Here is a 16,736-nt window from a genome sequence, read left to right on the forward strand (position 1 = left end):
TGTGAACCTGGGAAATGGACCTGGACATCTATAGACATTCAATTTACACCTGGGATGAAGAACCCATGCTCCTGGAGACTTCTTTAAAAGAGAACAAAAGGGAAAATGAAGTTGTTAGTTGGAGAAGGATAAAAATTAAAGGGAAACTGGTAAATCCTATAAATAACAAAGGTGAATCAAAAAGACCCGGTTACTTCATTGCAAAACTTGAAACCATCAGTGAAACTACAGGAGAAAATACTTCCCCATGCAATCTGAATCCACCTGGAGAACTGAATGCTGCAAGAGGCAGCAGTGACACACAAAGCCACTGGATCCCTAAGGGGACTACAATATCCCAAGAAACACTGCTGTAAATGCTTCCCAAAAGATGAGTGTGGCTCTCCTTTCCAGGATGCAGTGTGCACCTCCTACTATGAGGGCTCTAGGGAGCACACCTCTGGGACGCAGCTGCCACAGCTGCCTTCCTCAAGGCTTCACAGCAATCAGCCGCCAGTGCCTCGTTAAGGAAATTGCATACCTGCAGAAACACAGATCCCAAGACCACCCAGCTCTGCACACTGCCCATGTCTCAGAACACCGTTTCTCTGCTGTGCTGAGCACTGCGCTTGTGTACATTCAGCTTCACACTTTTGGGGGCCCAGACCAGGCTCCAGAAAGGTGATGGAGAAGTGGCAAAGCAGCACACCTCACAATGCTGCAGCACACTGACTCACAGACCAGCCACCTTCACAAACACCCGGGCAGGAGCAGCACACTCGTGCATGCCACTGTCCCTTCACATCAGTGTGGCACCCAGCACGGCCCCCTGGCAGCAGGTGCTGCACAGAGGACAGGACACCAAGGGTGCTGCAGCACCCAGGCACACTGCTGGGGTGGCAAACTGGCGTGTAAAGTGGCGTGGCAGCCGTGCTGGGGGAAGGACAGCACACAGCAGGCTCTGCCCCACGCCCGCTCCAAGGGCAGTCGGTGCTCCTTGTGAGCAGACAGGGAGGCAGCAGAGCCAGAGCAAAGGCAGCTCCTCACTGTGCCCTGAGGAGACAGCGACCCACATTCACCAGCATTACACCACCACCATAATTGGATTACGCCACAGGAAGACTCTTTTATCTTGTTTAGTTTAAACTGCGTTAGCGCTGCAACTCCCCATTAAGCCACAGGCAGGCTATCTGGGGTGAGCGTGCTCTCTGCCCAGCCATTTAGGCAAAAGGCAATTCTGTTATCACAAGTCTCACACTGTCCCGTGCTTCTTTATCAGGGCAAGCAGCTAATTACACAGCCTGGCTCACACAGGTAATGAGCACTTGGAAAAACACAGTAAATGTAAAAACCTCCCAGGTCTTTAAGGAGCTTTTTCACAATGCTCCCCTTGTGTCCTTACTTCAGTCTGATCCATTTTGTTTCTTCAGACTGAACAAGGTATGAAATCATCCAGAGCTGAAGAGGTGTGAGCAAAGCTCAGGTCAGCTGGCTTCCATTCCTACCATACAAGCTGTGAGGCTCTGGAAACCCAAGGTGTCATATAACATAGTTGGAGCACATCACATAGAAAGGCGAGCAGATGAACTACAGACCAAATCTTTCTCTATAGATCTCTGCAAAGTCAGTATTTTATATTCCACAGTTTGGGACACTGATCTATGAGTAGAAACATCCTGCTGTTGGTTACACAGCAACTAATCCGAGGAACAAGCAGCTGTTGAACAGCAACCTCCCTTTATCTGTTCACACATTCATCTACCCTGTACCCAGCTGCCTTTTCCTGCTGCCAGTCTCCTGCCAAACCTTAGTTTAGAGGTTTGCATTCCCCCTGTCAAAATCATCCTTGCCATTTCAGCTGGATGCAAAACTCTTTGATTCCCTTTCTGGAGTTTCTCATCATCATTGTGCAATGCTGATATGTGGGATTAAACAGCTGACGCGGGATCCATTTATTTAGAGATAGAATTTGTACAATACTTAGGACTCCTTCAGGATGAATGTTAGTAGGATTATTAAATTTGCTTGCCATTGTGGCCAGCTGCTTCAGTAAACCCCTCCTCCAGGAAATTCAGCTCCTCTGGAGTGGCAAAGATGAAGAGGCAAATTTACACCCACAACCCTCTGCTGAAGGAAAGCACTGAGTGCTGTGGGCTGGAAGGTGGGCAGCTGACTACCAAATGATGACTGCTCACAGCCCAGTTCAAAGGCACGTTCTCTCTGGAAGAGAGGCACGTTCTCTCTGTGCTCCCACCACAGTAAAGGCTCAGCAGTGCAGCACCAAAGCATTGAGAGCAGCAGCTCAGAGCTCTACTTACAACGTCATATCCAGTGGGTGCTCGGCTGCGGGACGCCAGCACGCCCACGCCGGTGATGGGATCCATCGGCAGCTCGGGCAAGGCATCCGAGAGGTCTCGCACCTCAGGCATCATGGACTGCTCCTGCAAGAAAGGAGCAGGATTAAAGGGCTGCCTGCTGGGCACCACACCCCAGCAGGAGCCAGAGAACCAAGAGCACACATGCATGCCACAGTGCCTGTGCTGACACACCACAGACGCCCAAGGTAAACACAGGATTAGGCCAGACACACCTTCTGCACTTTCATTTGCTTTTGATAAGAGAGTATACTTGTGGGCATTACTCTACAATGCCAAATAGGTTTGAAATTTGGGCTGGCAGCCTCTGAGACTCATTTTTGTTGCTTCCATGGGCTGGTCTCCATCTAGCAATGACAGGAAAACCAAAGCTCAATCCCTTCTCTTCCAAAAAGAGAACAAATTTCATCCCCAAGCCAGGCTGGTTGAAGCAGCTCTGTCATTTTAAACAACAAGAAATCTGCTCCTAACAGCTTTAGAGGGAGGTTCCCCATCCACCATGGGTGTTACGACATGCTGGGGGTTCCCCTTGAGTCCTCAGTCCCATCACACGCCCGTCAGCCAGACTGATTTCAAGGAGCAGCACAGATGTCTCTGGCGCTGGATGCAGAACTGCACTGGCTGCAAGGAGCCCCAACACCAGGAACACAGAGGAAGCACAGGGTGGGCTGGCACAAAGCAGACAGGCCTTGAGGAGGCCCGAGCATCTTCCAGAAGAGACACATCAGCGAGAACGTCAAGGGAGGGAGATATGCGAAAAGGACAGAAGCGGGTAAGACCAACTAATTTTGGAGGGATGCTGCTGCAGGAAGCAGGAGGAGAGGACAAGAAAGGGGCTGAAACAACCGAGGTGAAGGACGGGAAAGGTGCCACTGCCTCCTGCAGAGGCAGCCAGTTAAAGCAAGTCTTCTCTGGCTTTCAGGCAGGAATGCCCCAGGAAACCGCCCCCCACGCACCCCAAGACAAAGGGCAGTGCTTTGTGGAAACAAGCATCACTGCTGCACAGCCAGACAAGCCGTGAACCAGAGCTGCCTAATTCAATTCCCTCCTCAGAGCAATCAAACCCCAGCATTTCTAGGCCATTCAGATGGCTGGTTACTTACTGCTTCTAGAAAAGGCAGAGGTGAGTACTGGTGCCAGTGGAATTGGGTTTACACTTCACAATGCCCAGTCTGAACAAACATCGTGCTGCAGGCAATAAAAAAGAGCAAGTCTGGGCCCTAAGTAAATAATAATAATGTCACATGAACAGCCAGACTACTTGAGGAGTCCAAAACAGATGCTAGTGACCAGTAGTGGTGCAAACACTATTGCTGATGAACCAAACAGGAGAGAGCTCTGCTTTAGCACCAGTGTGCTGGACACGCATCCAGCACACAGAGCAAAGCAAGCCCTCTTCACTCCCAAAGCAGCTCAAACCTTTGAGCGTGATGCAGCCTGAGCCCCAGGGGCTCCCCCTCCTCTCCCAGCAGGCTCCCTGTCCTCAGGGTGGGCGAGGAGCACAGGACCCTGCTGCAGGAATGCTGGGGGCACTGGCACAGCCATGACAGACCCTGTGCCAATGCGTGTGCCACCCCACAGCTCATCCAGAGACCTCGCGAATAACACAGAATCTCAAACATACAGCGTGGAAGAAACATAATGTGAATTTAACAAAGACCTTACATCTGTATGTTACATGTAATATAGAGCTTACAATCTGCTCTTCATGAATGTTTTCTGAAACTTCAAGTCACTCAATAGTTTGGTGACTTCTTACTACACATTGGGAGGAGCTGGGAGGTAATGAATGCTGACATAAGCTTCTCTTGGGCCATTTTGCACTGCAATCCAGGTAAGTGATGATATTCCCCAGCGCGTTAAGAACACCACACAGCAGGCTCCCACCCAGCTGCAGCGGCACTGCAGGGAAGCAGCTCTGCTCACACGGTGCCTCCAGTACCCCCCAAACACAGCCTGACGAAGCGCGTGCTGCTGAGCGCTGCCCAGCCGCGTCTCACCGTGCTGGGGCCTGGGGAGGGAGGCCCAGCTGCCCCAGCAGGGACCCGAGCAGCTGCCAGCTGAGCCTGGGCAAGGCTGAGCACGAGGGGCTCCCGGCACCAGCACAGGAGGAGGGGTGGGCGCTCCAACCCGCAGCGCGGTGCCTGCCTCAGCCCGCTGGCACCCGGTCCTCAGCGAGGCAAGAAGGGACCTTTGTGGGAGCCATCTGCAGCCCTGCTCCAGGGCAGGGGGAGGGGAACCGCCATCAATCCTCACTTTGTGCCGGCTCACACAAAGCCCCTCTATGGCGGCAGCAGAGCTGGGCGTGGGGCTGCCTGCCTGGCCATGGAAACACCACGGGGTAACACGGCACAGCACCAGCACAGGGCCCCGAGCAGCACCTGCAGCTGCAGCAAGGGCACCAAGCTGCCCTGCCCAGAAAGCCCAGCACCTTCCTGTGCCCCGTGCCTGCAGCCGACAGGGATGGCAGGCACAGCTCCTGCCCAGCAAGCAAACCCGCTGTGGCCACTGCAGCATGGCCAGGCTGTGCCACACCAGGCCGTCACTGGGCAGAATGACTGAGGATGCATCTGGAACAGATATGGAGCAGGAGAAGTCAGTTGCACACTGGGATAAATGTTTTTGTGAACTCTGCACAGGTCAGAGGGGAGTCTCTGGCTGGGCAATCACACAGATCATTAGTTACACTGCACTTCTCTGTGAGAGCATCAAGAAGGTTTGGTTTCTCTTCTATCGAACCTTCTAATCTAAAAATGGAAAAATAAACAGTCAAAGAGGAGATTAAATTAAGGAGAAGGATTCTACAAATACCTCTGTTAGGCAGCTTGTTACTTCAATTCTCTTTAGCGATGTGAGTTTGACCTGCATGCCCAGCCACGACCACAGCGGCCGAGCACTCAGCCCAGGATATGGCTCTCAGCATCCCGCAGCAAGCTGCCCGTGCCCACCCGCTCACTGCAGGGCTATTCCGGGACCAGGCCAAAACAATGACAAGAACATTTTCCCCGTTAGCTGGGAGCATGCTCCCTGGAAGTCTTCTCAGCTGTGGGGCCACATCCTGTCCCCAGCACAGCCCAGCAGCCAAAGGAAGCCGGATGTGAGCTCTGGGGCAGGAAAAAGCTTCAGAACACTGCGGGGCTGCCCAGACAAAGCCAGCGGGGAAAGAAAGTGTCTCTAAGGACAAAGTCCCTGTGCATCCTGGCAGCACCAGCCCCAAGCAGCACGCAGCAGAGAGGGTGGGATGGCTGCAGGACAAGATGGACAGGATGCACTCTTGGACAAGCAGCCACCATGCTGCTGGCTCTACCCCGAATGCTTCCCAGCCCTTGAAGCAGATGTGCCTCAAGGCAGGAGGCACAGTGCCCCTGCGATCTTGATGCCCAGCTGTAGCAGAGGCCTTCTGGGACTCCACGGGCTTCTGGCACAGCCTTCTTCCCACAACCCATGCCCACAGTCACACACACCTCCCTGTCTGCCAGCACGGCCAAGTTTGGCTGTTTATAGCCTTTTTGCTTGTTCTCTCCCATTTCCTTCTTATGTCATCCGCCTTTATTAGTTTATCCTAGGCATACTTTTCTGCTGGCTCTACTGACGTGACTGACCACACAGACTGCTGGCCTCTGGCTGGGACACATATACAGCAGAAGAACCCGCTTTCAGAAATGAATGTGTTATTGTGAGTTTCTAGACCATTTTCTGCGCTCAGTGCTCCTTTTCAACAAGTTCAGCAAGTTCAAGAGCTGGTGGGTACATGACCAGATCAGGCCTTTCGATGTGTTTGCTACAGAAACATCATGCTGCCAACAAAGCGGGTCAAGCTCTGGAGTTAAATAGCCAGGGACTTAGATGGAGAATGGTGTTATTGTTTCTTCCTCCAACTATAAGCCCTGCACTTTGACACCGGCTTGCTCTTCCCACAGGCAGAAAAGCATGAGCTAAGGCAAAACTGGAAAAAAAACCAGCTGCCTCACTGCATCCCTGCAGTCTGTGGGAAATGGTCCCACAAACCAAGCAGCCTTCTCTCAAAGGCTGTCCTCCATCCCTGCAGGAAGGCACGGCTGCCACAGCTCACCCACACCGCACACGGCCCCAGCCAGCCTTCTACTTCTGCTCATGGAACACGGCGTCGTCTCCATCGGAAAAACAGGAACACAGCATCGTATCCATCGGAAAAACAGGAACCTGCAGTGGCCATCAGCAGCGGGCCTTGGAGGCCACCATCACAAACAGGAAGGATTTCAGTTTCACATTTCACCACCATCGAAGGCATGCCTGGAATCACCTCTGCACACAGGCTCCCTTAGGAGACAGTTGCCCTGCACCAGCTGCAAAATCTACACTTTGTGACTGAATGAGATGGAAACAGGAACTTAAGTGACAGAATGAGCAAAATCGAGACCCTGTATTGCTTCACAGCACTTCTAACTATGGACACACATTTCTGAAGTGTCCTGTTTCGAATCAAAATAGGTTTCCATACGTGGATGACCTTGCACCAGGGCAGCAAAACTGAAATGACATTTGGTTCAGTTATTTCTCTCTTGGCAGAGGTATGAACATGTCTCTGGGGGCTACTGGCACCCTTAAGCCTGGGATTTGCTTTGTCAGAGATGCACGTGGTACAAAAGTGAGATGTCTGTTTCATCTCACACATGCAGAAGTCAAGTTATGCCTTCATCTAGAAGGGAAGTCCATCTCAGCTAAAAATTATAGGGATGACACTGCCAACCTGCTGCACAACACACAGGCTCCCTTAAAGAATAGATGAGCATGTTCTCACTCAGTTAAAATAAAATACAAAATGGAGAAACCCAAGCTTTAGCCTGAGCAGCTACATACCTGCATATACCCGGCCTGTCTGGTTTCAGTGTTACTGTGACCGAGCTGAGAATGACCCAGCTCTGGGAATCTGCAGACAACACTGAAGAGTGGTGGACCTTTGAAAATAGCTCCAGAAACCTCAGAGAAAGCTTGCAAGCCTCCGTGATGCAAGGCACGAGTACTTAAGGCACAGGCAGCTCTGTGTCGCGGCTCCAGGCAGGCTGTAAGCAGTCAGCCAGTGCCACATCTCCAGCCATGCACTGAGCACAGGTAAGATACGGGCAGTCAGGTAGGCCCGTGCTACAAACGCAGCAAAAGAACGCATAAAACAGAGGGGGGGTTGTTATTTCCTCTACCCGTCATCAAGAAGAATTTACAGTAAATTCCGGAGCAGGTCAAGGTCACCGGGGCTGTACCCCACGGCTGGTACCCGAGGCCGCTCCTGCAGCTAGCCCAGCCTCGGAGGAGCCGCCGGGTCCCACGGAGGCCCCGGGGCGCTCCAGCCCCGGCCCAGGCGCGAGGTCCCCGCGACAGCCGGCCCCGACAGCCGGCCCCGAGAGCCCCCGGCAGGCCCCGGCCCGGGGCTCAGCCCGCCCGCCCCGCCCGGCGACGCGGCCGTGCGAGCGCCCCCGCCTCCTCCCGCCGGGCCGGGCTGGCTCCGCCGGGCCGACCCGCAGGGACCGCGGGGCCCGGCCGGGCCGCGGCGGCCGCGGGGACACTTAACTGTTGCCCGTGCGGCGGGCGGCGGGTCGCGGCTCCCCCGGCGCAGGCAGAAGCAGCTCCTCATCGCCCGGCGGAGCCGGCGCGGCGCGGCCCGGCGGGAGGAGCGGCGGCGGGGGAGCGGCCTGCGGGCCCGGGCGGAGCGGCGCGGGGCGGGGAGCGGAGCGGACGCCGGGCAGGCCCAGGCCCGGGCTCGGGCTCCGCCGCCGCCGCTCCGCGCCCACCGCGGCCGGACCGCGGCGCGCAGGGCCCGGATCCCGCCCCGCCCGGCCCGGCCCCCGCGCCGCCCCGCGCCCCCCGCCCGAGCCCCGCGGCCCGGCCCGGCCCGTCCCTCGGGACACTCACCGCGGCTGCCGCGCTGCTGCCGCCGCCGCTCCGCCCGGCCCGGCCCCGCCCGGGCACCGGGCTCGGCCCCGGCACGGCCCCGCGGGGCCCGGGGCCACACCTCGCCAGAACGCCGCTTCCTCGGGAGCAGGGCAGTGCCCGGCGTGCTCCGAACAGCCTCCCTGACCCGACCCGTTCCTCGGGAGCGGGGCAGTGCCCGGCGTGCTCCGAGCAGCCTTCCCGACCCGAGCAGACCGGAGGTGCCAAGTGGAAATGGCTGAATAGTTGTGATTTGGACAGTGTAACCTCCTTGTTCCTTCTGAAACGGGCTGCATCCAGGAGATGGGCAGCAGCTGCCCTGGGCTGAGGAAGGGAAAATGGTGTCAAAGAAGCTGGTTATCTTCTCAAGAAGTCCCCAGGGTTGGGAGGAATGAGCGGTTTCAGCACCTACCTTCAATTCATTAAGATATTTGATGCTGTCTCACCGTGGCCTGGAAAAGCAAAGATATGGTCCAAAGTAGTCAGGGTTTGCCCGGCCGGCTGGGTGTCCAGCCTTCGGGTCCGCTCACAGCACAGAAAATATCCCGAACAGAGGGTCTGCAAAGGGCTGCTTCTGCTCAACTTAACACGTGCCAGGGTTGAAACTGACAGCACACTCATTGAACTAGCAGATGATGTGAATTGCAGCATGTCGTGGCACAGCAGCATGGTCCATAGCCATCACTACGTGAACCAGTCCTGCAGCTGTCCTGCAGTGCCTTTTGAGCACCTTACCTGAGGCAAGGTCAACAACAATCGCCTGCAGAGCAGCACGATGGGTGTGGGGGCTGACATCAGCGGCCTCCGGTGCAAGACAGAGAGTAGGAGCTGATAATCTAAGGCAAAAGAAAAAATCCTGAGTGAAGAACAAAATAAGGGAGGAAAGGAAACACGTTAATGTGTATGTGAATTTAAAAGAAGGGCAGAACCCTGTTCCCCTTTGTGAGAAGCTGAGAAGTGATATGTGTGAAGTGCAGCAAGAGATTCTGTAAAGATAACAGAATACAATACAATACCAAAGAGTTAAGAACAGCTTGGAGAATTTTTGTTAATGGTCAAGTCGAAAGCCACACCGAAAGCTTTTATCAGACATTATTCAGTCATTCCCTCGGAGCAGATGGTCTCCCCCGTCCTTTACAGAGCTGGTTTACTCTATTTCCCATGACGCCAGAGTTTTCTTTGTGCGGGGAACCTGTCTTTGTGACTGAGGAGAAGGATCTTTTTTTTTTTTTCTTTTTTTGTTTTTCTCCCCCATGGTCTTTTTGATTGATTTGACCGTCTTTTGAGGAGTTCTGTTCAGCCTGTTCTTTTCTGACCTAGATAATGGTTTGTGCCTCCATCCCGTTTGGGCCGTCTCTAGATTGCTTTAGGCGGTGTGAGCCGAGCCGGGCAGGAGCGGCTGATCCAGCAGCCCTTGTCTCTGCTCCGTGGGTGTCTCCGGGCTGGCTTGCCCCTGTCTGGCTCTCCCTGAGGAGGGCAGGAGCTCGGCTGCCCAGGCGCTTCCCTCTGGCCCAGCCCCGGCTGGGCTGTAGGTGCTGCGGTGCCTGCAGGGCCGAGGAGCAGGGCGGCTCTGGCCCTGAGCCTCCGGCCTGTTTCAGCTCCTTGCTCTTCATCCTGCTGCGGTCACACTTCCTACCAAGCAAAGCACCGTGAGCTGTGATTAGCCAGTGTTTGAGAGGTTTGTCTGGAGGGCAACGTACGCATTAGTGGTTTTGTGCTCCTGTCCATAAAGCAAACAACAGAAACTGGAGTCCTGCTTCATCCTGGACACAGCCCTGGGCTGGGACCAAGCCTTCCTCCTGTCCTGACTGCTGCTTCTGTCCAAGTAAAGCATTTTAGACCGGTGCTTGCTGAACCATGGCAGTAGGTGTTTTGAATGGTGACTCCGTTCCCTCCCTGTTTGACCAAGGCTCTCTGGCTCTTACTAATACAGCCCTGATGGCTGTTAGTGGCTCCTGCAACCAAAGATTAAATTTTTTTTTTTTTTTGAGCGATAAGGAATACAATGCATTTTTTTGATTTGGAGAGTAATTTAGAGAGAAGAAAAGATGATGCCTGGTGGAAATGAGAAATATATGTCCCATACATAATATATGCCCCAAATGTCCTATTACAAATACAAGAAGATTTCCTGAACTGAAGAAGTTGTTACACATTACAGTGTGCTAATGCTCCCCCGTGGAGATGCTGATACTGAGAGAGTCTTTAGTGTAATAATATTAAAAATCCGAGGGTTTCAATAAGATCCTTCCTGCTACCATGGTGGTAGGAAATGAATTGATTCCAAAGGAAGACTCTAATTGCTGCTTAGAATGCACAAAATATTCAAAGATTCACTGCAAGCGTATATCCCAATGTGTCTGTGGCATGATCTGCAATAACATGATTTCCAGAGAGAGTCACTTCCAGCAGGGTTTGGCTGCACACAGCCCCGGGCAGTGCTGGCACCTCTGCCCGCAGGCACCTCTGAGCCTGGGCAGGCCGGGTGGCTGGGAAAAGCCCCATTGTTCTCTTCCACGGGGCACTGCATGGGCTCTGAATCAGCAAATGCTGCGTGTTGGATGCATGAATCATAGCTACACTGGAGTTGGTTAATCTATCTGTGTAAAGTTACTCAAAAGCATAAATATTTGCAAGTATAATGCTTTCCTATGAATATTTTACATCCATCTTTTTCAAGATCCATTTATTTACTCCTCTTTATTTCAGAACATGTCTTTTCTCACGAGTTCTGCAGTCCTGTGTGTACTGTCCAGCTCATACCAGTGTTGTCTTTTCAGGACACCCAAGAGGGGGAATTTTGGTCAGTCCTGGCTCCGGTACTGTTGCTGTGGCTGAGCAAACACGCTTGCTTATCCCAGGGTGGATGGCTGCCCGAGCTCAGATCTTGCAGAGCACTGTTGCACAGAGTGGTGCCTGCAGGCTGGGTCTGCCAGCTGTGTGGGACGTGCAGTTTGTGCCATCCTGCTCGGCGTGGCTGAAGGGTGACTGCTGGTGCCACTCCTCAGGGCTCAGTGCTGGCCACAGCACAGCTCTGCACCTCGCAGTGGCTTGCTGGCTGCGTTTGTGGGGTGCACAAGGTGCCTGGGAGCCAGTCACACAGCCATTCCAGAGACTGGAATGAGCTGAGGCCAGAGATTGCTGTCACTTGTGGCGAGGTGCTGCCCAGCAGCCTGCAGCTCCCTCTGTCCACGGGGAAAGCCAGCGAGGAAGGGGCTGTGTCTGGCCGTGCAGGAGGGCAGGGCCCTGTCCTGGCATCCCCAGAGCACCTCGGCTGAGCAGACACATCTGCTCCTCGCTCAGAGGCTGGACAAGATAGGAGACAGTGCTCGATCCCCACCACCCTCTTTACGTTTTGTAAAGATTTAAAGCATTTTAAAACAGCAAAATCTGTCCGTGCCCAGACACTGCCTCTAAAGAATAACAGTGCACAGGTTTCTGCACCTTCAGCTGAGAACAGACAATACACAGAGTCCTGTGGCTAGCACAAGGACACTGGCCAGTGCTGCTGCACATGCTTCTCCCAAGGGCAAGCCCTGGTCAGACCTCACCATCAAAAGGGATCCCAGTTTTTAGGGGGAAACAAGCTTTAAAGGATCCTGCGTCTGCACCCTGCCTGTAAGCTAAAGTTCTTTAAAATCCTTTGTGTTGTAGGAATTAATCTCTCCATAGCCACATTTAGCATAGTAGTGCAATACTGCTGCACATTCCATGTTTTCCATGCTTGTCTTTGGAGGAAAATCAGCCCGGAATTTCATTTCATGCTGGAGTTGCTGCAGGTCACAGCTCAGCTGCTGCCTGGTTTTAAGGTTTCTTAAAGGTAGGCTTAACCTGCTGCCTCTAATTTGGAGCACCAAAATATCTCTTTGCAGTCAGAACTTCCCTTCTATAGTTCTAGTTTACAGCTTGATTGTTCTAAAAAAAGTGAGGAGGTCCTAATCTCCTTTAACTCAGACACCCACTCTGAAACAGATGAAGCAGTTTTGAAAAAGCAGTTTCTTGATTCATTTCCCATTAACTTTCCTATCCCATAGCTGTTACTTAGCACTAGATAAGTTGTCACAAATGTATTTCAGTTGTGATGTACAGGACACCAATGTGCAGCAATCCTACCAGAGATAACTGATTTGTGTAGCACCCAGTTGTGGCTTTGGCCAGGACAGGGGTTCAGCCCCTAAAGAGGTTCAGGGCATCCCTCACCTGAAGGGATGGTCCAGGAGGAGAGACTGTCACCAGCTGCCCCACAACAAGGGAAGCAGGGCCCAAAGCATCCCGTGAGCTGCCAGGGTCACAGGGAGCCTCTGGCCCCGGTGCACAGGCACTGCACTGCTCAGTGCTACAGGGATGCAATCTGGCCTCGTGAGTCCTGTTTCCAGGCCCAGGAAACAGCCAGGACCAGCCCTGTTTGTTCTGTGGGACACCCTGGGACCAAAGCACAACTGCTGTTCCACCAAATGGAGGGCAGAGAGAACACTGTGCAGCTAATTACCAAGGAGAGCCACGCATCCAGATCCTCAGATTATGAGTAATGGCCACAGCACGATGGAAACCTTTGCTTGAACAATTTTGAATGATGAACACATTTGAGGAAATAATGTTTTCTTTGCAGGCCTCCTCTGATGAAATGCTGCTGCCTGCTTTGCTTTGTCCCTCGGGTGGGTGCTGCCACCCGTGCTTCCTGCCTGTGCGTGGCCTGCCCTGTGGGAATGTGCAGGGGAACCCTGGACAGAACCCTGCTGCCAGGGCTGCGGAGCTGCTGACCCACGAGCAGGCTGGAAGCAGACAGCATTCCAATGCTGGGTGTTGCACAAAGGAGTCCCGGGACTCGGTTAATAGGTGACCATTTGGCAGTGGTACTGGGGAGTTTGTCACAGGTCAGCTGCCCCTGTAAGACTTTGTTTGGGTGCAGCCCCTTCTCCATTTAGCTATGCAGGACCTCAGCTCTGGTGTTCCAGCTCCTGAAAGCAGGGCCACAGGCAGCACCCCTTGTTTCTCTTAAACAGAAAGAAAGAATTCACACTGGTTAAACTGCAGCAGCCAGGGATTTTGCACCCCTATCTAGCCCCAGGGAATGCCAGGGGGCCCATCCCCTCCTTCAAGAGCACACTGACTCCCTCCATGGCAATTCCCAGGCCAGCTGGCATCTTCAGACACTGCTGTTTGGCTCCTTGGCTACTGCAGCTTGTGCACATTAGCACCCCAGCAAGCTTCCCATCCACCTGACAGGACCTGGTGTGGATAACGATGCCAAAGTCAGTCATAACTGAACAATTACTCTATCACTGGGAGACCAGAAAAACTGCAATCCCAACATCCTTAAGGAAGGGTCCTCAGGAACAGCAAGATGTTCCCCATTCTCACCTGGCTGTCCCCAGACAGAAGGCCACTGACCCAAGGGCATCACAGCCTCCTTGGGCAAGGGCAGAAACCAGCCTGATCAATCCTGCAGCTGATAAATTACAATTTCTTCTGGCAAGAGATGGGGGTACGAGCTCAGAAATGGGGTCTTCATGGGAAAACCTAAAGCCACCATGGCCAACTGTTCATGCAAAAGCCCCAGCTGCTGGGCAGCTCTGAGCGTGAGGTTGGCACAGCCATTAGGACAGGTATTTCCTTCAGTTCTGGCTGGAGCTTCCCAGAAACTCTGCATGTCCCACAGGTGTGACGACGTGCCCGTTCTCAGCAGGACAGAGGCCATGGCTGTGGCAGTTCACTGAAGGAGAAATGCCTTGTCCCATCCAGCCCCACCTATTGCTCTCCTCATCTCCTCAGTGACAGTAAACACCATCCATATCACAAAGCTCCGTGGGTTTGCCTCCTGCTTTGTGCTTTTCAGGCAGAGGCCAGCAGCAAGAGATCAAAGCTGTTTTTCTGTTGCTTCGGAGCCGTGTGGGCTCAATGAGCCGGCAAACCCTGCGGCCGCCTGCTCAGCGCGCGAGCAGCAAATTACTGACAGGGCTCTGCAGCTGGACCTGCAGCACTCCTGACCCACACTCTGCCAGCACTAAACTGCAGCACACCAGGCTCCAAAATGTCACATTGGCTGCAATATTCATGTTGCAAATACAGATGGTGTGAAAACCTCCAGTGAGGTTACAACCCGCACATTGGCAGGTGCCAGCTCCAGCACCACGAACAGATGAGTCACAGCCACTTCATTCAATTCACAGGCAATGGCAAAGAGGGGAGCAGGGTGTTGAATGGGCTTTGGGTGGCCAGCTCCTTGCACACATTACTGATTCCTAGAGAAAGCTCTCCCTGCCCTGGCACAGCATTGACTGTGCTCTCACCGTTGCCCTGCTGGAAGCCAGTCGAGGCTGGGACGCCGTTTCCATGACAGAAGGTGCAAGAGCAAACGGGCATTGATCCTGAATAACACATCCAGGGGTCAGGGACAGGCCTCCCTGTTCCTGGAGAATGCAGAACCCTGCAGAAGGCAGGAGGGCCCTGGCCACAACAGCATTTGGAGCAGTGCAGCAGAACTGTCCCTTACAAGAGTTAAATTCTGCTCCATGGTGGGAGAAGAGCCCCTGTCCCAGGAGAGGAGGATGCCTGGGAGGAAAGGCTCCTGCAGGACCCTGCTGCTCCTGCCAGTTCCTGAACCTGCTTCTTGAAGAGCACCTGCAGTTGCCACCCAGTTTGGAGTCCCACAAGCTGAGGCAGCAGTGCACAGAGCAGTGGGGCTTTCCCTGCACCCCAAAATGCAGAGGTACAATTCCCTCAGTCACCAGACTCCCACGATTAGCCAGAAACCTTCCATGTATGTGAAAGCAAAATTTTCCGTAAACCCATGGTCATCTGACAGAATGGGGGAGCAAATTTCAAACTGTCCTGCTGAGATCCAAGGCTGTGGATCCCTCCCTGCTGACCGAGCATTTGGGCAGGAGAAATGGTGGATTCAACCCAGATCTGTGGCACTGCATTGGAGCTGGGCCAGCCCCATCTGGCACACACTGAGCTCTGGAGCTGCAACACCAAACTGCGTCTCCCATCAGCTCCCAAGGGAGTTGGATGGAAACAGCGAGTGGCAAACTGAAGGTGCTTGCACCAAGTGGTTCCCAGGTTTAGTGGGAATGCTTGAGGATGCATCCACCCACCGAGAGGGAACTCGCTGCACATGGGCTGCCCCGTGCAGCCTGTGCTGTCTGTGGGGTGAGCGGGGCAGCCCCTGGGCACAACCTGGATTCACGGGGGGCATGGCAGCTCCAGCTGCCTGTGCCTCACTGCCCTTGTGCAGTTGTCTGCCAGTTGTGTGTGCCGATTGCTATGAATGCCACCATCTGGTGTGCCACGTGGACATCATAATCTTTTCTTAATTACATTAGCAGTGCAATCAGTTACTGCATTACAAGGCCGGCGATGAGCTTTTAAATCTTGGTGGAAATCATAAATAATTGCACTAAGTACCAGGCGCCAGATGTGAGTGCCAACTTCAGTTGCTCTAGATAAATAGTAACCTTACAACAGTGTTAGATAACAGTCCAGTGCTGCTTTTCATGGCTTAACAGTGGCTGCACACCCATTTTTTTCTGGCAGGATCTATCCCCAGTGGTAGATTAGAAAAAATTAGAAAAAACACAAACCATAAACAGGATTTTTTAAAATGTGGAAAACAGAGTAATGTGGAAGAAAAATATGTTTTGGTTTAACATGTTGGAGTGGATGGATGTCAGGCAGCCCCCTCACGATGAGCCCCCCATGACACTGCTGGAGTGTGATGAGGGTCAGCCAAAATGCAGCAGAACTGAGGGATGCCTGGAGGTACAGACAGGGCAGCAGCTGCGGTGAGAATGGCCCCAGTGGATCATCCTGGCGTGAGACGGGCTCCATGGGCAGGGCTGCTCAGGCTCACCCTGGCTCAGCTGCTCCCCAAGGCCTTCTCCTTTCAGGAAAATTTGGAAATTCTTTGTGAAAAGAGGAGTCTTGAATCACTGACAAACATTTTGCCAGTTTCTTTGGAGTCGGGTAATTCACTGAAACTCACTGAAATTATCCTGCTCATAACTAGCTGGACCCAAAGGAAGAGCCATCATCACACAAGCAGAGGAGGCTCACTCAAGCCCCTCTGTGCCACCATCCTGCTGTCCTGCTCCCAGGAAAGTGCAGGGATGCCGGCTGGTGGTGGCTCCGTGTCAGCTCTGCCTGCACCCAGCACCCAGCACCGAGCACCCAGCACCCAGCACCCAGCACCCAGCACCCAGCACCGAGCACCCAGCACCCAGCACTGAGCACCCAGCACCCAGCACCCAGCACCCTGCACCCAGCACCGAGCACCCAGCACCCAGCACCCAGCACCCAGCACCCAGCACCCAGCACCCAGCACCCAGCACCCAGCACCGAGCACCCAGCACCCAGCACCCAGCACCGAGCACCCAGCACCCAGCACCCAGCACCCAGCACCCAGCACCCTGCACCCAGCACCCAGCACCGAGCACCCAGCACCCAGCACCCAGCACCCAGCACCCAGCACCCAGCACC

The 16,736-nt window shown here is 53.8% G+C and overlaps 1 protein-coding gene across 6 annotated transcripts in view; it reads right to left on the reverse strand.

The window, feature by feature from the left end:
• MVB12B (multivesicular body subunit 12B) overlaps positions 1 to 8,286 on the reverse strand; it is a 52,434-nt gene extending 44,148 nt beyond the window's left edge. Inside the window, exons 1-3 of one of the 6 annotated variants that reach the window (XM_058818251.1) lie at positions 7,900 to 7,975; positions 3,458 to 3,574; positions 2,298 to 2,420 (exon numbers count right to left, since the gene is read on the reverse strand). In XM_058818251.1, the coding sequence (XP_058674234.1) occupies positions 2,298 to 2,411 (114 nt within the window). In that variant the 5' untranslated portion in view covers positions 2,412 to 2,420; positions 3,458 to 3,574; positions 7,900 to 7,975. Of the gene's footprint in view, positions 1 to 2,297; positions 2,506 to 3,457; positions 4,058 to 7,193; positions 7,452 to 7,899; positions 7,976 to 8,240 lie in introns of those variants that run through there. The other 5 variants (XM_058818254.1, XM_058818249.1, XM_058818250.1 and 2 more) reach the window with 5 other exon arrangements.
• Between the last annotated feature and the right edge of the window lie 8,450 nt (positions 8,287 to 16,736).

The sequence above is a fragment of the Ammospiza caudacuta genome, chromosome 21 (genome assembly GCF_027887145.1).
Source record: "Ammospiza caudacuta isolate bAmmCau1 chromosome 21, bAmmCau1.pri, whole genome shotgun sequence".
NCBI lineage: Eukaryota > Metazoa > Chordata > Aves > Passeriformes > Passerellidae > Ammospiza > Ammospiza caudacuta.